This window comes from Vespula vulgaris, chromosome 11, assembly GCF_905475345.1.
Source record: "Vespula vulgaris chromosome 11, iyVesVulg1.1, whole genome shotgun sequence".
Taxonomy (NCBI): domain Eukaryota; kingdom Metazoa; phylum Arthropoda; class Insecta; order Hymenoptera; family Vespidae; genus Vespula; species Vespula vulgaris.
This window is the reverse complement of record NC_066596.1, coordinates 5,800,001-5,820,381: the sequence shown is the minus strand read 5'-3', so window position 1 is coordinate 5,820,381 and position 20,381 is coordinate 5,800,001. Positions and strand designations below refer to the sequence as shown.

The 20,381-nt window shown below is 31.7% G+C and overlaps 1 protein-coding gene and 2 non-coding genes across 7 annotated transcripts in view; all 3 read left to right on the top strand.

The window, feature by feature from the left end:
* Positions 1-20,381, top strand: part of LOC127067455 (uncharacterized) — a 57,147-nt gene that overhangs the window by 32,488 nt on the left and 4,278 nt on the right. For 3 of the 5 annotated variants that reach the window (XM_051002366.1, XM_051002369.1, XM_051002370.1), the window contains 5 exons: positions 3,589-3,791; positions 7,587-7,835; positions 14,108-14,315; positions 15,379-15,513; positions 16,676-20,381. The exon at positions 16,676-20,381 is cut by the window's right edge and continues 2,040 nt beyond it. In XM_051002366.1, the coding sequence (XP_050858323.1) occupies positions 3,589-3,791; positions 7,587-7,835; positions 14,108-14,315; positions 15,379-15,513; positions 16,676-17,114 (1,234 nt within the window). In that variant the 3' untranslated portion in view covers positions 17,115-20,381. The remainder of the gene's footprint in view (positions 1-3,588; positions 3,792-7,586; positions 7,836-14,107; positions 14,316-15,378; positions 15,514-16,675) is intronic. The other 2 variants (XM_051002367.1, XM_051002371.1) reach the window with 2 other exon arrangements.
* On the top strand, positions 2,499-2,570 carry Trnap-ugg (transfer RNA proline (anticodon UGG)). Its single transcript has one exon. It is a non-coding gene; the product is annotated as a tRNA-Pro (tRNA).
* On the top strand, positions 2,860-2,931 carry Trnap-ugg (transfer RNA proline (anticodon UGG)). The gene has a single exon. It is a non-coding gene; the product is annotated as a tRNA-Pro (tRNA).

The window sequence follows — 20,381 nt, the reverse complement described above, 5'->3', positions numbered from 1 at the left end:
GCGAGGTTGAGTTAACGAGACGACCACTCTCACCCCTTACCCTCACCAACCCCTTCGTTATACCACGCGATCGTTTATACTAGCGTTTTAATGGAGATACGAACGACGTTATACGTATATATGTATATATGTATGTATAAGAGATTGATTGTAAATGAAGAGCCAATTGAATATCACGTTCATTAGGAGCAATAGAAAAAAAGTGATTTGTGTGGGTATGTGTGTGTGTGTGTGTGTATGTGAGAGAGAGAGAGAAAGAGAGGTATGTGTATGTATATATCAAGAAAAATTTTACGATTTTATCGTAAAATATATTAAGTCTATGAAATAAAATGATCGAGTATTGCTTGAATTATGAATATAATTCAAGTTTTCTCATTTTTAATTATTTTTCTTTATAGGACGTTCTACATTAATTTCTTTTATATAAATATATATATATATATATATATATATATATATATATATTTACTGTATTAATAGTGAAAACGTATCGACAGGAAGTCATTAAACGAGCTAAGATTAAGCTAATAAAAATGTAGAGCATATAGAAAAAAAAAAAAAAAAAAAGAACAACATAATTATCTCCACTTTAAATGACTCGATAAAAGTAAGTCGAACTAATCCTAATGATCTTGAACTAATTCAACTGATGCAGCGTTTACGTTGTTACGATATCGAGCAATCTGTGCAAAATCTTTGATGTTTTTTTTTCCATGAAAAAAAAAAAAAAATAAAAAAATAAAAAGATCGACAACAAAATTGAATAACAATTGTTAATTCATCGGTTTATACAGACGTATTTTCTTACGTTCTATTATAACAAATAAATAAATATATATACATATATATATATATATATATATAGCAATAACCGTGATAAACGTATAAAACATTTAATAATGTGTGCAATCGAGTTACACACACACACACATACAAACGAACATATATAATGGTCCAGATAATTTCAATTGATCAATCTACCCGTATATCAACTTATCTCCGGTCTCTACCTTGTAATAATACTAACGTTAGTAATATACCAAACAAAGTGTTTACTGGCGTTTAAGGGTGAGAGCTAGATAACTACACTAATTACCTTTCTCACGATACAGATACTATAGCATATCTCTCTCTCTCTCTCTCTCTCTTTCTCTCTGTATGTCTGTTTTGTTTGTCTGTCTGTCTATCTATCTGTCTATCTATCTATCTATCTATTTATCTATCTATCTATCTGTCTATCTGTCTGTCTGTCTATCTATCTGTCTGTATGTCTGTCTATCCCGTATGTTTGTATATCTATCTATCTACCTGTATGTCTCTACCTATCTTTCACCATGAAGTCGGTAGACCAATGACAAGGCTGCTACCTGATTCAATTATTCAAGCTTGTAAACACCACAGTTGTCTCGGACAATGAACGGGCAATCCAAGTTTCAACAATTTGACAAGCCAGGTACCTGCACTCGTCCAACTGCGTATATATACGATAATGGCGTCTGTCTCCCTCTCTCTCTCTCTCTCTCCCTCTCTCTCTCTCTCTCTGCTGAGTGTTGTGTATATATATATGTGCATCCGTATGTCCGTTTCCGATTACATAGTATTCTTCTTTCTTAAAACATATAGTTAAATTTTTATTCCTCTCGATTTTTCTTTTTTCTTTCTTTTTTTTTTCATTTTTTTTTGTTTTATTTTATTTTTTTTTTATTTTTTTTGTTTCTTTTCTTCAGTCTCGGAATACAGAAGTGTTTCCAAGTCTGTGGTTTTTCTTTTTTTTTTTTTTTTTTTTTTATAAAACGATATACTTTTAAGGTAAAAGATATAGGTTTTTATGTACAAAAAAAAAATAAAGAATAATAGTAATAATGTTATAAGAAATCCGGCGACCTTGAAATCTGATGACTCTTGTGCGAAGAATTTTTACTACCAAGTTTCCTTTTTTTTTTTCCCGAGATAAAAAGTTTGTACTGTCATATCTTGAACACTCGATATATATATATATGAGATTGACAATGTACGTGGTGAGCCCCGAAATTTTGTACACGATCTTCAAAAGTTTCTAAACGGGTCCACGAAAGTTTCTAGATAATTTGAATAATCGAACCTTCTGAACTAACTTTTTCTTTCTTCCTTCTTTTGGCAGATTTCAAAATTACAAGCAACTCTCGTAAAAACAAGACCGATCGTAAGTCTAAAAATTTTTGTCAAGAAATAATACTCAATTTTTATGATCAGCTAGGAATTTTTGGCTCATTTTGAATTTAACGCGTAGAATGTGTGTTAAAGGTTAAAAAATAGAGATAGAGAGAGAGAGAGAGAAAAAAAAAAAGAAAATTTGTTATCATCTTCCATGAATATTTAATGATAAAGTTGTGATGTCAGTATATATATATATATATATATATATATATATATAATATTATGTACAAAGTTCAAGTACGAAAAAAATGTCGACGATAAGGTGAACTTTATGCCAAATGTATACAACAAGAGTTGTTGGCTCAGTGGTCTAGGGGTATGATTCTCGCTTTGGGTGCGAGAGGTCCCGGGTTCAAATCCCGGCTGAGCCCAGCTTAATTTTTTTTTTATTCTTCCTTTTTTTTATTGTTTTTTTCCTCCAACTATCTTCTCCGATCGCAATGCAAAATATATGTACACGTTATGTAATTAAGTATATACGTACGTAAATATATGTTACATGTATATAATAGGAAGTAGAAATCAACTCTCGAATTACACACACACACATATATATATATATATGTTATGTATGTGTGTGTATATATATATCGTTTTTAATAGTGAGTAGAACGGTGATGTGATGATGTAGCAGCATTCGTCAAGCCATCACTACAAATCGGCTCAGTGGTCTAGGGGTATGATTCTCGCTTTGGGTGCGAGAGGTCCCGGGTTCAAATCCCGGCTGAGCCCGAATTTTTTTCTTTCTCTTTTTTTTTTCTTTTTCAAAATCTTTTTTTTTCTTTCTTTTTCCTTTTTTTTTCTTTTTTTTCCTTATATTTTTTTTTCTTTTATCTACCAATTTAATAATTCGTTTGGATATAGCAAGTAAACGTGGGCTTTAGGAGTGATCCAATATCTTTTATCATCGTATATATAAAAAATGCAATATGTCGTAAATGGAATAAACCGAGAGTTCCTAAGTGGGTCAAAAGTTCCTAGATGCTTAGTTATTTTTACAGTCCAAAAGATACAAGAAAAAAAAAATAAATAAAAGCAACGAGAAAATTAGCTGAAAGAAAGTCTCTCGGGACAGATAGAATAATTAATTATTTTTTTTAATCATCTGAGAACTTTCGGCACAACTCATATATACATACATACATATATATATATATATACACACATATATAAATATATATATATATATGCGTTGTTCCTTTTCTTTTCTTTTTTATTTATTTTTAATGAGAGATTATTACGATTTATCTTGACTTTCTGGCAAACAGCAGTCAGATAATCAAGATCTTTTTTTTTTTTTTTTTTTGGTGAATAAATGTGCGATGTCTGGATCGTGTTAGATTTTCAAGGCCGTTATAACAAATTAAGTGTATTTTCACGTGATTTTAGACCGAGCGCAATGGCGACCGAGGAGGGAATGCTGAGTGGTGGCTTCGGTTCGAAATTGAAGTGCCCAACCCCGATTTCACGTTTGAGAGTGGAGAAGATCGAGGGTGGTCTAATGGTTGCCGGGGTTGTAATAGCAGCGAACTGCCAGATTGCTCTTCCGGCATTTGGATTTCTTTTCATGCTCGTTGGCGCTGTTCTCACTGGTTCGTATTTTATTATATTCTCTCATTTTATAACACCGTTCTTTTCGTTTTTATTCATTCATTCATTTACTTATTTATTTATTTTTTCTTTTTTTCCTTTTCAATTAATTTGAAGAATTTTTCAGGAGAACGGGTCAAAAGTTTCTAGACAATTATGTCAATTATTCTATATTAATTTTTTTTTTTTTTTTTAGATCAAGAAACTACGAACCTTGTTGTCTTTTTTTTTTTTAGTCACCTAAAGAAATGTTCAGCCTGATATGTAAATAAAATTTTGATAAATTCGACGATGGAATCATTTGCTATGCTTTGATCGTACAATTGTATCGTATTAATTCTAAATCACTTCGGTCGTTTTCGAGTTAACAGGAATTTAATGATCCAGATGATACGAATGCAATGCACACGCACATATACACACACAATATATATTCAAATATTAGATCGTTCTATCTCAAAATGTTAAATGAAAAATGAAAATGAAATGGTTCTCTCTCTCTCTCTCTCTTTTTTTCTTTTTATTATTATTATTATTTCTTTTTTTCAACGCATTTTATATTTGGAACGTATATTTCGACGAATCGATTAAATTTAGATATAACAGCATAACAATATGTAAATACGTAGTTCTATTTATATTTTTCATTATAGATAAGAGCTTATCTCGCTTTTGGTTGTTTTCATTGCCTGTCACGAACATTGACGGGTATCAAAAATCTGCTTTTATTTATTTCCGGACATTATCGATCGGTAATAATATATATGACCATAACTGCTATGATATTTGATAAATAAATAAATAAAGAAATAAAGAAATAAATCCGACAAATTCTCCTACATTCGTGCAATTTCAAAATGTTCGATCAACTTCGTTTTATCGCGATTTTCTTAGTTTTTAACTAGGAAAATAAAAGAAGAAAAGAAAATATAAATAAAACAAATCGATTAACAATTCGTAATTGAAATCGATGGTAAGTTTTAAACAAATGGAAAGTTTCTAAACGAGTCAAAATTTTCTCAATCGCGTTAATTACTTATTTTTCATTTTTCAACAACTTTTTTTAACGCTAATATTTTTTTATCGATCGTAGAACAGAATAGGTAGAGGACAACTCGTCGGTCGTAAAACTGTGTGGTTTAAATGGAAGCCTTAAAAAAAAAAAAAAAGAAAAGAAAAAGAAAAAGAAGAAGTGTGCCACGAATAGGAATAATTGATTTTTGATACGAGTTTTGTAAGAGAAACTTTTAAGACCATATAGGGACTTTTGGCCTGTTCCAGATAGAAAATCGCGCGTGGACGTGAATCGAGTTTAATCCAGATGAGTCTCTATCGAACTCGACTTTGCCATATGTATTTATATGTATACATATATATACATATACACATATATATTACATATATGTGTGTGTGTATGTAGATAAGCTTTCGTTATAGATGCATTAAGTATATCGGATGCTACTTTAGAGAGGGATATACATATATAGGGCTTCATAGTAGAAATGAATAATCCGTTTGTACAGTGTTAATGTGTATGCATCTGTGTGTGTGTGTGTAGGAAATTTACAAGAGGCTTCCTATCCAATGGTAATGCGTAATCTACATATATCACCGAACATATATACATATGTGTGTGTATATATATATATTTATTTATTTATTTATATATATATATATAAAGTATATATAGGACATGCATATTATATGTGTATGTATATGTACATAAATTACAGCATTGATCCGCTTTCTGCTCGAGTTTGTCAGTTTGGATTGAATCACGTGTCATCGTCACACGTTTCCATAGTTTGCATTACGTACGTAACTCTATCGTATTATCAACGAATAGAAATAGATACCGTACCTCTTTATCTCCGCTAGTTATTCGTCTATTTTTTCTAATTTTTTTTTTCTTTTCTTTTATTTTCTTTTCCTCTCTTTTTCTTTATAATCTACCTGCAAACGTTCAAAGAAGATATACGGGAAAAGAGATAAAAATGTTCTTCCGATTCTTTTTTCTTTTTCTTTTTTTTTTTTTTTTTCCTAAACATACAGTGTTTAAAACGCAAAGAGCGTTGTTTAACTCGTCTATTTTCTTGTTGTTTCTTTTCTTTTAATATATATATATATTTTTTCTCATCCTTTTTTTTTCCTTTTCTTTTTTTAATTGTTTGTAAACGCTCAAAGAAAGAGATCGCGAGAAAAATAAAATAAAAATGTTTCCATCGTGTGTTTCTTCTTTTTCCCCTTACCTTTTTTCATTTCTTCGAATATTCAATAGAAGAAGAAATTCGCGAAAAAGAAACGAAGACGTTTGTATCGTCCATTCTTCTTCTCTCCCCTCTCCCTCTAATTTTTTTTAATCGTTTCGAACATTCAGAAGAAGAAAGAAAGTGCAAGTAGGAAGTGCAAAACATTTCCCCGCGTCATATCTCCCTTTATTTATTTATTCTTTTTTTCTTTTTTAATTCTTACTCTTTTTCTTTTTTTTTTCTTATTCACTTTTCTCTCTAAATCCTTTCAACTCCTTTAACATTCGCACAAAGAAGCGATCGCTGAAACAAAAATGGCGCTCGCTCGTTTCGTAGAAGGCGAGTGAAAAAGGAACGAAACAAAAAAAAAAAAGAAAAATAAAAAAAAAATGACAAAACAAAACAAAAATGACGGTCATCGGAGAAGATACCACGACTGGAAGGAGTACATTGACCCTAGCAACAGAGTTGCTTCAACTTTGGCTGTAGGATAGATAGAAGAAAAAGGGTTATGTTCTGTCTCTCTCTTTCTCTCTCTCTCTCTCTCTCTCTCTATCTGTGGACTAACAGCTGGTCGTTTTACATCGCTGTCGTTGTTGTTGTTGTCCTTGTCGTCGTTTGGTGCTTCGGGATATGGTCCTCATTTCGTTTCGTTGTTTCTTACCAGTCGATTTATCAAAACCGGCTTCTCCTTCCTTCCATCTTTGTTTTCTCTCTTTCTCTCTTTTTTTCTCACACTCTCACTGTATCTGTCTCTCTCTCTCTCTCTCTCTTTTTCTCTTTCTCTCACACTGTTTTCTTGAGTGCTCAAGAGACCGGTCCTACTACATTATTACTACAGCAAATTTTTTTTCTTTCGAATATCTCTCTGTGTATGCATTGTATATATTCTGTATGCGTGTGAATGTGTATCTGGAAGAGAGAAGGAGGAGTATGAAAGTAAAGTTCACATGACTTCATTTATATCTTATCTTTATTGCATTTATGCGATTGTTGTAATCGTTGAATAAGTTCGAACGGTTTCTTTCTAGATAATATTACAAATTCTTCGATTGTTATTCTTCGAGATTAATTCTTTATACCCTTCCTTTTTCCTCGGGGTTTTTTTTTGTTTCTTTCTTTTTTTTATTAATTCCTAAAACTACTAGTCCAGAAATTTTTTTTTTTACAATTCGACAAAAAAAAGAAGAAGAAAATAGCCTGATGCGTTTCGAGTATTTTTTTTTTTTTTTTTAATTTTGTTAATATTGTTTCACATTATTTTTAATCACTTCCGATATATAAAATCTTTACTTTTATCATTATTTATTCATCGTTTTTAATCATTTCCCATATATAAAATCTTTTTTGTGTTTATACATTTCTTTATTTATCTAGACTTTTACGTAGATCATCATACTTCATTGGATTTAATTTTTATCATTCTTCTTCGTCCTTATTATTATTATTATTATTATTATTATTATTATTATTATTATTATTATTATTATTATTATTATTATTATTGTCGTTGTTATTATTATTTCTTTTTTTCTGTTTTTCTTTCAGCCGCTTCGTATCGTGGCCCAGGAGAAGACGAGGATAAAGACTCGTATGCAGCTCGTATAGCATTCACCGGAAATTCGCGTATCCTCGGTCCGATATGTATCGTCGTTGGTGCACTTATGCTTGCCCTAGGTATACTACTTTGCATGCTTACGAGACGTGCGAGAAGGAGGGAACGTAGAGTGGGCTTCCACTGTCCCTTACATGGGGATTTCTACCCTGTCAGTCCGGTTCAAAGTGTCAAGATGCTTGGTAAGTTCATTTACTATAAGTCTACTTTGTATAATCACATTACTTTCTTTTTTTTTCTCTCTCATCTTTTTATGACATTAGGAATCGAACACAAAAGAGAAAAGAGAAAAAGAAATAAAAGAAAAAGGGAACGATCGTTCGAACGAATCAAAATTTCACACGATTGAATAATATTTGTTAATACGGAGAAATAAAAAGAACAAATTTGAGTATAACAAAATAAAAGTGATCAGAAAATGAATCAGATGGAGAAGAATCGAGTCAAATAATGTTCTTTCTTCTTCTTTTTTTTTTTTTTTTTTTCTTTTAATTTTTCGACGTGCACAAAGATAAATATTAATTGCAAGCTTGTACAGAAGTCGTCCATTAATTTAAATGATTCTTATCGTTGTAAACCACGTTGAAATCCGCCCACCGTGTCTTCTAAATTTATCTTTCCGCATTGGTAAATGCGATATACATATGTATATATGTTTGTAAGTGTATATATATATATATGTATCTATGCATGTATAAATATATATATGTATATGTATATGTATGTATGTATGTATGTATGTATAGATCGATTGTGGTCTTCATGCAACAGGTCAGCGTTCTCAGTTCGTTTTATAATGCAAAAGTTCCCTTTTTAATACGCAGTTAAGGTAGAAACGCGAACAACTATTTTGACCTACTTTCTCATCGTGTTTCTTTCATCGTTTCTGACACATACCCACACATATATACGCGTATATAGAGAAAGAAAGAAAGAAAGAAAGAAAGAAAGAAAGATAGACAACGGTACCATCGTACGTTCTCTAATCATTTTTTCTCACGATCGTATATCTACGATTCGTAATCATCTCTCTCTCTCTCTCTCTCTCTCTCTCTCTCTCTCTCTCTCTCTCTCTCTCTCTATCTATCTATCTATCTATTTATCTATTCGTCTTTCTTCCTTTTTTATTTATTTCATTTAGAATCTAATCTGATTTGGAAAGTAGTTAACCAGGAAGATGAAAGAAATAAAGAAAAATGAGAAAATATCAGATTGAACAGGCAATTGATTAATTTAATGAAAATAATTTCTCTCTCTCTCTCCCTTTTTTTTTTTTTCTTTGCAATATCTTGTTCTTTAGTTCGAGGTCTAAACATTCGCCGTATTAACTGGTTCTTTTTTATAATTTTTTATTCGTCACTTAGAGATTTAACTATTTACCGCATTGACTCGTTTTCGTTTCTATTTTGATCGTTTTTGTAAATCAGGAGAATCATTCGGATACAGAATAATTAGAGAGAGAAAGAGAGACAGAGAGAGAAGTCGCTCATCGGCATGGCCGCATATACATACTATATATCGGCTTGCTGGTAACGCTCTAGTTTGTGCCAATTGGTCCGAATTCAGGACGAGGCTTGCTTGCTTCTATCCGAGGGTAGCTAACTGAATTGTCGGTATTCAGGCTAATACGAGTCTATCAAATTATTCCCCGACTCTGCATCGCAACTCTCTCACTCTCTCTTTCTCTCTCTCTCTCTCGTTTCTTACCTTGTTTGTTCGAATTTAACCAACGAGGAAGAAGATCCTCTTTCTCCTCTTAATCTTATTTCTCTTCGAGTTTTTCACAAAAAACACGGAAATAAACAAGCAAGAACTACTAATATCTCGTAATTTTATTTATTTATTTATTTGTTTTTGTTTTCTTTTCTTCTTTTCTTCCAAAAAATCTACTTTATCGACCGTTCGAAATGGCGGCAAGTATGGTGTTTTAGAGCAACATTTTTATCTTCTAAAAATGAACGAACATGAAAAATGAATGTATAGAGACATAAGTTATGTAATTTCGTACGATCTGTTTTATCAATGATTCAAAATGGAGAATGTTATAGTACTGTGTAAATGCGTCTTTTTTAGATATAGAAGAAAAAAATATATTCAAAAAAGATCTCTTTTATCGACGATTCAAAGTGGCGGACCCTTTAATGCTTCCCTTTTTTTTTCTAGAAAATTAAAATTAAAAAAAAAAAAGAAAAAAGAAAAATTCTCTCAAAAAAAAAAATAGAGATGTATAATCTTATATAATTTCACTATTTAAACGATCTGTTTTATCGACCAGTCAAAACAATGATTATTTCGAAATTTCGCAGACTCGATCGATAAAAAAGAAATATTATTCCACATATCTTATAGTCCCAAGTATAAAAGAATACGAAAGTCTCCTTTTTGTTCAGAAAAAAGGATAGTATAAAGGAAAAGAAAAAAATAAATAAATAAATGAAAATACGAAACAAAGGACAAAAGTGTCTGGTCTGGCTGGGTGCGTTATTGTTGTGGAAAAAAAAAGAAAGCTAATGGTTACGAGTTCTTCTTTAAATTTGGCCTTCCGGGGATGGATCGTTTTCCATACCTTTTGTGGGTTTCACTTTTCCCCATACCTCTTTCACTCTTCTTCTTCTTCTTCTTCTCTTCCTCTTCACCCTCTCAGCTCCATCACCTTGATCTTCTCTCACTCTTTCTTTCATTCTTTCTCTCCTTCTCTTTTTTTTTTCTTTTCTCTCCCACCATAATTTTCTACATGCAAGTGGCGTAGCATTGTGTGTGAGATCGTCGACAGGTCGCCTGCTACGCATACATAGTAGTTAAGAATAGTATAAACTCTTAAGGGAGAGAGTTCTCAAGGACGAGTTTGTCGTCGCTTCAAAATGAGGGAGACGACGGCGACATCTTGTTTTTCTTTTTCTTATTCTTTATTCTTTGTCTTTTTCTTTTTCCCAGCTGCAAAATTTCTCACCGTGTCTATCTCTGTCTCTGTCACTCTTTCTTATTCTGTTACTCTCTCCCTCCTCCTTTTCCTCTTCCAACCTCTCTCTTATCACGGAATTGTATTTCCGGCGGTCGCCATTAAAAGCATAAAGAACGCGATAAAAATGGTGAGACCGTAGAGATAAAGCGAGTAAGTAAGTATCTGTGCACGTATATATGTTAAATTCTAGAAAAAGAAAAAGAATGAAGGAAGAGAAAAGATAAGAAATAATTTCTGTCATGGAACAACATTGCTAAAAAGAAAAAAAAAGAAGAAGAAAAAATAAATATACTTACGTATCTATGTACGTATGTTAAAATGTCGGAAAAAGAAAAAAAAGATGAAAGAAGAGAAAAAATAAGAAATAATTTCTGAGATGGAATAACATTGTTAAAGAGAGAAAAAAGAATGTATCTGTATTATTTATATACGTGTGTATATGTATGTCCGTTAATACGAGCTTGATAAACTCGTTTTTATAATATCGTCTCTATCGATTTTGAATCGATAATTAAGTCAATATTTTTTATCGACGGAGTTGTGAAAAACGCCATTGGTCCTCCATATTGTTTTAACTATCACCTAATCAAATTGAAACATTACCAAGAAATATTCTATCCCTTTTATCGTGCAATAATAGGCGAAGAGAGTAATTCATTATGTAGATAAGGTAAAAAAAGAAAAAAAAAAATATTTTCTCGAGCTGTCAATCATCCGAGGATATTATGACCTTGGTGTTTCTCACACTCTCACACACATACACACACTCTCTCTCTCTCTCTCTCTCTCTCTCTCTCTCTGTCTGGCTGTCTATTGTCATATAAAAATTCGAAATTGTAACCACGTGTAAACGTGCGGTTTATAGAGATGCGCAACGACGACGACGACAACGACAAATTATACTCATTGAGGGTGCGAATACGAAATAAACGTTCTACTTATCGTCGATTCTTACGTAATCATGATAAGTGTCTCTTCATAATCTACACTCGTACATACACACACACTTATATACACGTATACATAGAGTAAAGCATTTCATTAAAATACCTGATCGTTCAACATTAACTATCATCAGGACGTACATTCACACACATGCGCGCGCGCGCGCGCATGCACTAAAACGTTTCTCACGATTTATCGTATCATTTTTTATTTTTTCCATTGCAAATAGTACGTACAATCAGCGCCAGGTAGTGCATAGAGAAACGTATATAATAAGTTACGTCAATCTATAGTTACTTTCATTAGTTGCTAGATTTTTATCTTTATTATTTTTTTTTAAATAGATCGAAGTTAACTTGTTACTTATTATAAATTGTGATTCAAAAATATACCTCTAAGTGATTTCAATTGCATTTACTCTCTTGTAATCTTTGCAAAGTGAAAGAAAAAAAAAAAAAAAAAACAAGAATTCGTCTAAACAATATTGAGAGAAAGAACAATTGATTTTTAAAGTCAGCTAAATGCTTTTTTCTCTACCCGTCTAGAAACACTTTGGATCTATTCTAATTTAGGATCGTATATACATATATGTACACATATAGCGAATTTTTTATACTTTTTTTTTGTTATCGAAAAACATTGAAGAGTTTGTGAAGTCTGTGAATGCCTTTAAATGAATTCAAGATTTAAAAAAAGAAAAAGAAAGAAATAAGTTACTAAAAGTATCTGAAAATGGCGAACATTTAAAAAAGACAAAAATAGAGAGAGAGAGAGAGAGAGAAAGAGAGAAAGAGAGAGAGAGAGAGAGAGAGAGAGAAATAGGTAGGAGTAATTTTAATCGTCACATCCCTTAGCTCGATAAACTATAACGAGAAGGACGAAAGGATTCGTGAACGTCAGAGCTCTCGTACTCAGAAATAAACTGGGTCAACTTAACCACCCTTCGAGGTCTATGACATCTGTTGCCCTCGATCCACAGCCCCTTCCTTTTCACCCTCAACCCCCAACCTTTAACCTCCAACCCCTGTCTCCTATCTCCTATCCCTCATATCTTCCTCCTGGTCCATTCTCAAACCCCCTTTACATCCCTTCTCTTTCTCTTCGAAGAAAATGCCGGAACCTCAACTAACGTCATTAAGATATCTTTTTCGTTCAAGTCGAAGCTTGAAGGGTGAAAGAGGAGTTATGGAAGATCACTCTACGATGAAGAAAAAAAATCTTATCGATTTTTTTTTTTTTTCAAAGATAATAATTATATTTTAAAGATAATAATTAATATAATTATTACCTTTGAAAAAAAAAAGAAAAGAAAGAAAAAAATCGATAACATTTTTATTCTTCATTTTCTAGTAATTATTATCTCTAAATTATTAAATTACTATTTTAAAGAGAATAATTAATATAATTATTATCTTTGAAAAAAAAAAAGAAAAGAAAAAGTGGATAACATTTTTATTCTTCATTTTCTATTAATTATTATAATCTAAATTACTGAACGAAGGATACCAATATTTCTTTTCTTTTCTTTTTTTTTTATGAAGTATGAAAATCTAACTTTTGCTTTCTCGTTTCGATTTTTTACTTTTTTTTTCTCTTTTTATTTTAGTATGAAAAAGATATTCGTTTATTTCGAAATCTCATTTTACCGAGACAGCTGATTGCCGGCCGCCATTATTGAAACGTCTCTAGATTTTCAATTGTTATCAAAATGGCGACAGTTCGAAATGGAAGTACTTATTTGTTTTATTATAAAAAAAAAACAAAAAAAAAAACAAAGAAAAAAGAAATCTTCGAGATCTTTAAAATGTCTGTTGGAATGATTTCCCGATGGATCGGACCTGAGTCCTTCTTCTTCTTCTTCTTCTTCTTTCTCTCTTTTTTTTTTCGTTTTTCCCATTTCTTTTCTTTTCTTCTCATAGCGAGGCCATTGTTCGAGTTCTTTTTTTTTTCCTCGAGATTTAATCTCAGCTATTGTCTATCTGTTTCACTTTTGAATATCTTTCGCTGAGGATAGTTAAGATGAGTATTTCTTTGAAAGACGTCGAAGCTTTCGTTTAACCCCTTTGAGTGGAAATGACGAGTCTCGTTTGCATGAATTCTCAATACCAGAGTCGTTTATCTTGGTTCTATCTTCGAGAAATACTTTGGAATATTTAATTAGGATATTTCTTCGATATTTAGTTTCCATCAAAGTATACACTTGATGCAAATTGTAAGGATATTTTTGTACAATTCATTAGTAACTAATATTATTATACGCTCATATATATAAATAATCCGAACATATAAAGTTTGTTTTAAAATTGATTAGAAAGATTGAAAAGGTTAAAAATTTCGAGAGTTTACGAATTCCATCTTCTCATCGTGACGTTGATCAAAATCAAAGTGAAGATTATTTTATTATCACTTGAACAATCTGTTGCTTATTGTTAATATAATTTTCTTCTTATTATTATTGTTGTTGTTGTTTTCGTTATGATTATTATTGAACCCTCAATCTCTTCTTTCAATTGTCATATATATATATTGTTATTGTTATTGTTCCAGGTGTCTCAGGAAAAAGTGCCAGCGGATGGCCGAGGATACCCTGTTTGAAAAGTCGTACGATGAGTAAGGCCGGTGCAAATGGTTCACACGTTGGTCCACCCCAATGTCCTCACTCTGTATTAAGCAGCACAAGAAGTTCAGTGAGCAGTTCACCTTTGAGTCCTTGCCCTACACCGATGCCATTCCTCGTCACTTCCGGTTCCGTCAGGTAAACCAAATCATTTTCATCGCTTCAAACAATTCTGATTTTTCTGAATTACGTTTAAGTTTTCTCCTAAAAAAAAAAAAAGAAGAAGAAGCAAAAAAAATCGATCATTACTTCGTCAATTTTTAAACATTTTACTCGAACAAATTCAAATGATTTTTCATATTTAAATAATAATAATTTTCAACGATGAATATTTGACAATGTTAAATATTTGTTATAAATGGATATACACAAGGATAATGAATAAACGGATAAAAGTTACTATGTTCAATATCGAAATGGTATCAGACTATCTCGTATAAAGAGAAAGCCTGACTGTTCGAAATATATCTACCCCCGAGTAAATTTATAATTGATAAGATTCTATATCTGACGAAGGAACGTTCATAAAATAGATATTATTGTCTGTAGAATCAACTCAATCTCAACTTCTCTTCCTTTTCTGCTTCCTTCTCTTCTTTTTTTTACTGAGGGATAACAATAATAAGAACATCCTAATTTTGTAGTTATCTTATCTCAAGCAATAACGTTCTTATATAAATCCACGATCGATTTTCAATTCTATTGTATTCTTTTATTATATCTATCTATCTATCTATCTACTATCTTTCCTATCGAAACGAAAGATGTTATGTCCTATGAGATATTGAACATAAAACCTTTCAACTTCCTCGAAGAAATTCATTTTCGATAGAGAACCAAAATATGTATTTTCAATAATCGATTTACAACAAATTAATGAGTAATAAATTTCATGAGAAAAAAGTTTCTAGGTGGATCAACAGTTCCTAGCCTATTATTAAATATAAATTACTCCTATTTCGTAACTTTTTCGATTGGTAATTTTAACGTCGACAATTTTACAAGTTAAGTTTGTAGTTTTACGATAAAAAAAATAATTCACTCGTAGTCTCGAAAAAAGTAATTTGTTTTTTATATCGTCTAAGAACATTTGGCTCGCTTAGGAACTCTTTGGCTTTTCATCTAAGGTCTTTCTAGGGTCTGTATAAAAAAAAAATTGGTATCAGAACGATCATTGGGTAACTCAAGTACCGTGTTTCAGCAGTGGCATGGTGCAAAGTGTTGGGGCCAATTTATCACCGGACCAAACATTCGGATCAATTCGATCACTTTCGGTGACAAGAGAAGTCGCAAGTTTTCCGTTATCACGGACACCCACGCCACCCCCTCAACATAGGTAGGCATCAAGATTTGACCATTTTTATTATTTATTTTATATACGTGTGTGTTTGTGCATGCGTCGTAATGAAACACCCGTTATTTTAATTAAAAAAATATTATTTCTATGTATTCTTTTCTTTTTTTTTCTTTCTCTCTCTCTCTCTCTCTCTCTCTCTCTCTCTCTCTCTCTCTCTCTCTCCTTTTTCTTTTTTTACTCCAAAATACAATTACATATTTCTACGATATCATACATTTGTTATATAAATACATCAAATATATTTAATTAAACATATGTATGTACCAGTGATTTTTAACCGATCGGTTGAGATCCACTGAACCGTATAAATGCAATTAACCTTTATAAAATATTATGCATTTGCTATATAAATATGTCAACAAATATGTTCAAACATATGTTTAAGTGCTTTTCAACCGATTGCTTGAGAACTACTGAACCGTATAAAAGCAATCAACCTTTATACCGTCGTTGACGAATTTGCATCTGTATATAATAAAGTGGTTGTCAACCTTTTCAAATTCGTGATACATACGTCAATCAAGAATCACTGAACCGTATAAAAGTAATTAAAACTTTATATCAAAGTGTAACTTCAAAGTCGCGTACTTAAATATTGTATATTTAATATATACTTATATATGTATATAATCTCTATTTTTCAAATATTATTTCCTCTCGTCATTATAAAATTATTTACTACTTATTACAAATTTTCATCCCGAAAAGCCAACATTTTTGAGAACAAACGAATCGGACAAGGGTTATCTGATTTCAAAAAAGATATATCTGATTTCAAACAAGAAAAATGATTTCGATATAAACTTAATTTTGTTTTCTTCTTCTTTTTCCCTTTTAAAATAGAAACCTACATGTTTCATAACACGTTCACAGCGTAAAAAGAAAAAAAGAAAAAAGAAGAACAGAACAAAAAAAAAGATAAAAAAACCGAGCGAACCGATCCCTGATATATTTCTCTTGTCCCATGAACCCAAAAAAAAAAAAAAGAAAGAAAGAAAGATAAAGGACAAAAAAGATAAAAAAAAAAACAAAGAAGAAGGAACAAAAATCGTATTATAATATCAATTATATCAATTATTAAAATTAGTAAATATTCTAATAAATATTCTAATATAAAAAAAACGACAATGGATATGTGCAGGCCGTCGTTGCTGCAATCGAACAACGATGATCTCGTCGTTGGCGTTGGTAGTCCATTGAGAGAGGCCTCACCTAGACCGGAAGTGCGTGTTGTGGCACCAGCCCATCGACCTCCATCCGGTCTCGTTGCACTTCAACCAATGACAACAAATAACCTCGTGTCGCCTAGCATGACGAATTTAACGACAACAACGACAACAACGACAACGATGACGACGACGATGATGATGATGACGACGACGACGACATTGACGTCGCCAGTTACTACAATGACCGCTTCTAAGACGTCTGCGTTATCGTCGTCGTTATCGTCGTCGTCATCGTCGTCGGCTACAAGTACGATTACGAGTGCGAAGATGAGGACGACGACGACAGGAACGACAGCGACGACGAATCGTAAGTCGGTGAGCATATTACTTCCGGAACACACAAGTGGATGACCCCAACAACATGGCTTCGTGCACCGCTGCGATGACGATCCCCTTCCAATATAAGACATTAACAGGGGTAGATTTAAAGAAAAAAAAAAAGGAGGAGGAGGACAATGAGGGAAAAGGGATGGGAAGGGAGAGAGTCACGAAGAGAAGAGAGAATAAATGAACCCAAACTTATCTCTTTTTCTCTGTTTGTCTCTCTCTATCTATTTATCTATCTATCTTTATCCATCTATCTATCTATCTATCTATCTATCTATCTATCTATCTATCTATCTTTTTCTCTCATTCCAATTTTTTCTTTTCGACTCCTACATACTCGTACTCCTACGTTTGACAATTATCGGGAGAGAGACCTCTATCGTATAGCTACCTACGCCCCTGTTCCCGATATCTAAAAAGAAAGGAAGACAAAGAGAGAGAGAGACACACAAAGAAATCCATTCCGAGCTCTGATTCTCTCAACTCCAAAAGTCTAGAAAGAGGGAGAGAGATAAAGAGAGACAAAGAGAGAAAGACAAGATTGAGGATGAAAATGTGTGAAAATTGAAAGATAGAAAGAGAGAGCAAGAGAGAGAGAGAGAGAGAGATCAATTCAATCAAAGAGAGTGAGAGAGAAAGAGAGAACGAAGCCATCTTGCTCTCAATACTGTTTTATCCGACAGCTTCGTTGTCTCGTTCCTGGATTTTTCTGCCATGACGTAGACAGAAGCGAAACAAAGTTCTGAATGATACAAAAAGTAACTTAATTCCACATATTATGGGATTTTATGAAAACAATATAAAGGAAGATATATAACGGAGCGTTCAAACGCCAAAATGCGACTGGATGATTGGATCGGTCTAAAGATACAGAGAAAGAGAGAGAGAGAGAGAGACAAAGAGAGAGAGACAAAGAGAGAGAGAGAGAGAGAGAGAGAGAGAGAGTAGAGGATTATCTTTCTTTTTTCTTTTATTTCCCAAAGTTAATTCGAAATGTCTGCCATTTTCTTTTGTGTTTTTCTTTTCTTTTTTATCGATCGGTAACAGAGGTCAACAATTGTGTCAAATATTTGAGATCACGACCAAACCTAATCAATACGTACTATTTGGAAATTAAAAAAAAAATTTTTAAATGATTGAGAATCACTGACTCCATTTTTTGGTAGTTTCATTTTTTTCTTTTTTTTTTTTTTTTTTATCAATACAGGTCAACGTCGAATCTTTCAAAACAACGGTGCTCGATGAGCCTTGTATTTGTTATTTCAAAGTGATTGATTACCACTGAGATCATTTTATTTATTTCTTTTTTTTTTTTCTTTCATTTTTCTACCGACGGGGTCAACGATCCATCTCAAATCTTTTGAAACAACGTTGTTCAGTGTACCGCATGATATTTGAACATTAAAAAGGATATTTATTTAAAAAAAAGAAAAAGAAAAAATGATGGGGAATCATTGAATCGGATCTAATACAATTTATAAGGGAAAAAAATTAACACTGACGGTGTTTGAATATTATGAAAATAAATAGATTTTGTTTTCTCTTTTTCTTTTTCTCTCTTTCGCACTCTCTCTCTCTCTCTCTCTCTCTCTCTCTCTCTCTCTCTCTCTCTCTCTTTCTCTGTAATTATGAGTATCAATAGATAGATAAATTCGTGCGATTAGAGAGAGACGTAAAATTTATGATAGAAAAAGACAAAAAATAGGAATAAAAGAAGAAGAGAAAAGGAAGTGACAAAAGGATAGAAAAAGAGAAAATAATCAAAGTTGTTAGATTTTTAAAATCAGGGAGATAAAAGGAAAATGGATTAAGGAAAAAGGGAGGATAAAAAAAAAAGAAAAGAGATGAAGAGTTGGCATTAAAAAAAAAAAAAACAAAAAACAAATAAAGCGAAGAAAAAAAGCAGAAAAAATCCTTGACAATCCGCCTATCGCAAATTTTAGCCTATGTGACCCCGAATTTCGCCATATATATACATACATATATATATATATATATATATATATATATATATATATATATATATATAGGGTTTTGAAATATACATATGATAAATTCGGATTAGTGTACCGATCGTTTTTTAGATTATGAAAAATAAAAAAGAAAAAGAAAGAAAACAGCTTACAAAGTTACTTGATATAACATACATACATATATATTTTACAGTATGGTCACAAAAAGTATTTAGATGGTGGAAAAAAAAGATTTCGCAGATGACTTTTAAAAATCAAATATACTCGTCTTCGAGACTTTTTAGATTAATTTTTCTCTTACCAATTGCAAAACCGCAAACGCCTAATCGAGAGCTTTAAAAGTCACAGAAGAGAAGAGTATTTATGAATTTTGAAAATTCGTCTAGGAATTTTTTTTTCTTTTTCTTTTTCTATTTCTTTTCCTTCGTAAGGCCCACCTCGACGGATTTTCGAGCGTGATTTGTCACTGTAAAATTTTTTCGTTGGTTTTCGTTCTATTTATTTTTTCTTTCGATTAAGCAAATAAAACAAAAAGAAAAAGACACCAACGCGCGATACATATGTAGATCATTTAAACAGTTTGTACGAGCGAATGATTTTTTTTATATACACTAAACATCTCCCGAATTTGTTACGAAATATATACTTAAAAAATATATATATATATACATATATACATATATATATATGTATGTATGTATATATAGCATTTTACTTCGAAATATGTATTTCTCTGAAGTAAAAAAAAATGTATTTGACAATTGTCGAGGAATGAAAAAATAAGGTTAGAAAAAAGTAAGAAGGAAAGAAAGAAAGAAATGAAAAAAGAAAGAAATAAAAAAAGAAAGAAAGAAAGAAATGAAAAAAGAAAGAAATAAAAAAAGAAAGAAAGAAAGAAATGAAAAATAATTGTCTTGCGCGTTCCGACATTCCACAATGAAAATTTAATAGGTACGACAATCAGTCATATGTACTTCGAGAATTTTAACCTATAATAAATGACGACGAAAAAAAAAAGAAGAGAGAGAAAGAAGAGAAAAAATAAAACAGAATTACCCATGCCTCTAAAAACAACATACAACAAAAATGAAAGAGAGGGTGAGAGAGAGAGAGAGAGAGAGAGAGAGAGAGAGAGAGAGAACTTAACCAAAGAGTAATATCGAGTGCGACGTTTCTTTTTTTTTTTTTTTTTTTTTTTGATAAAAATCCTCGAATAAATCGATCATAGTGTTTCGACAAATCGATTTCTAGTATTATTATTATTATGGTTATATTTTCTCGGGTGCCAAAGTGCTCGCAAATATTATTATTACCATAA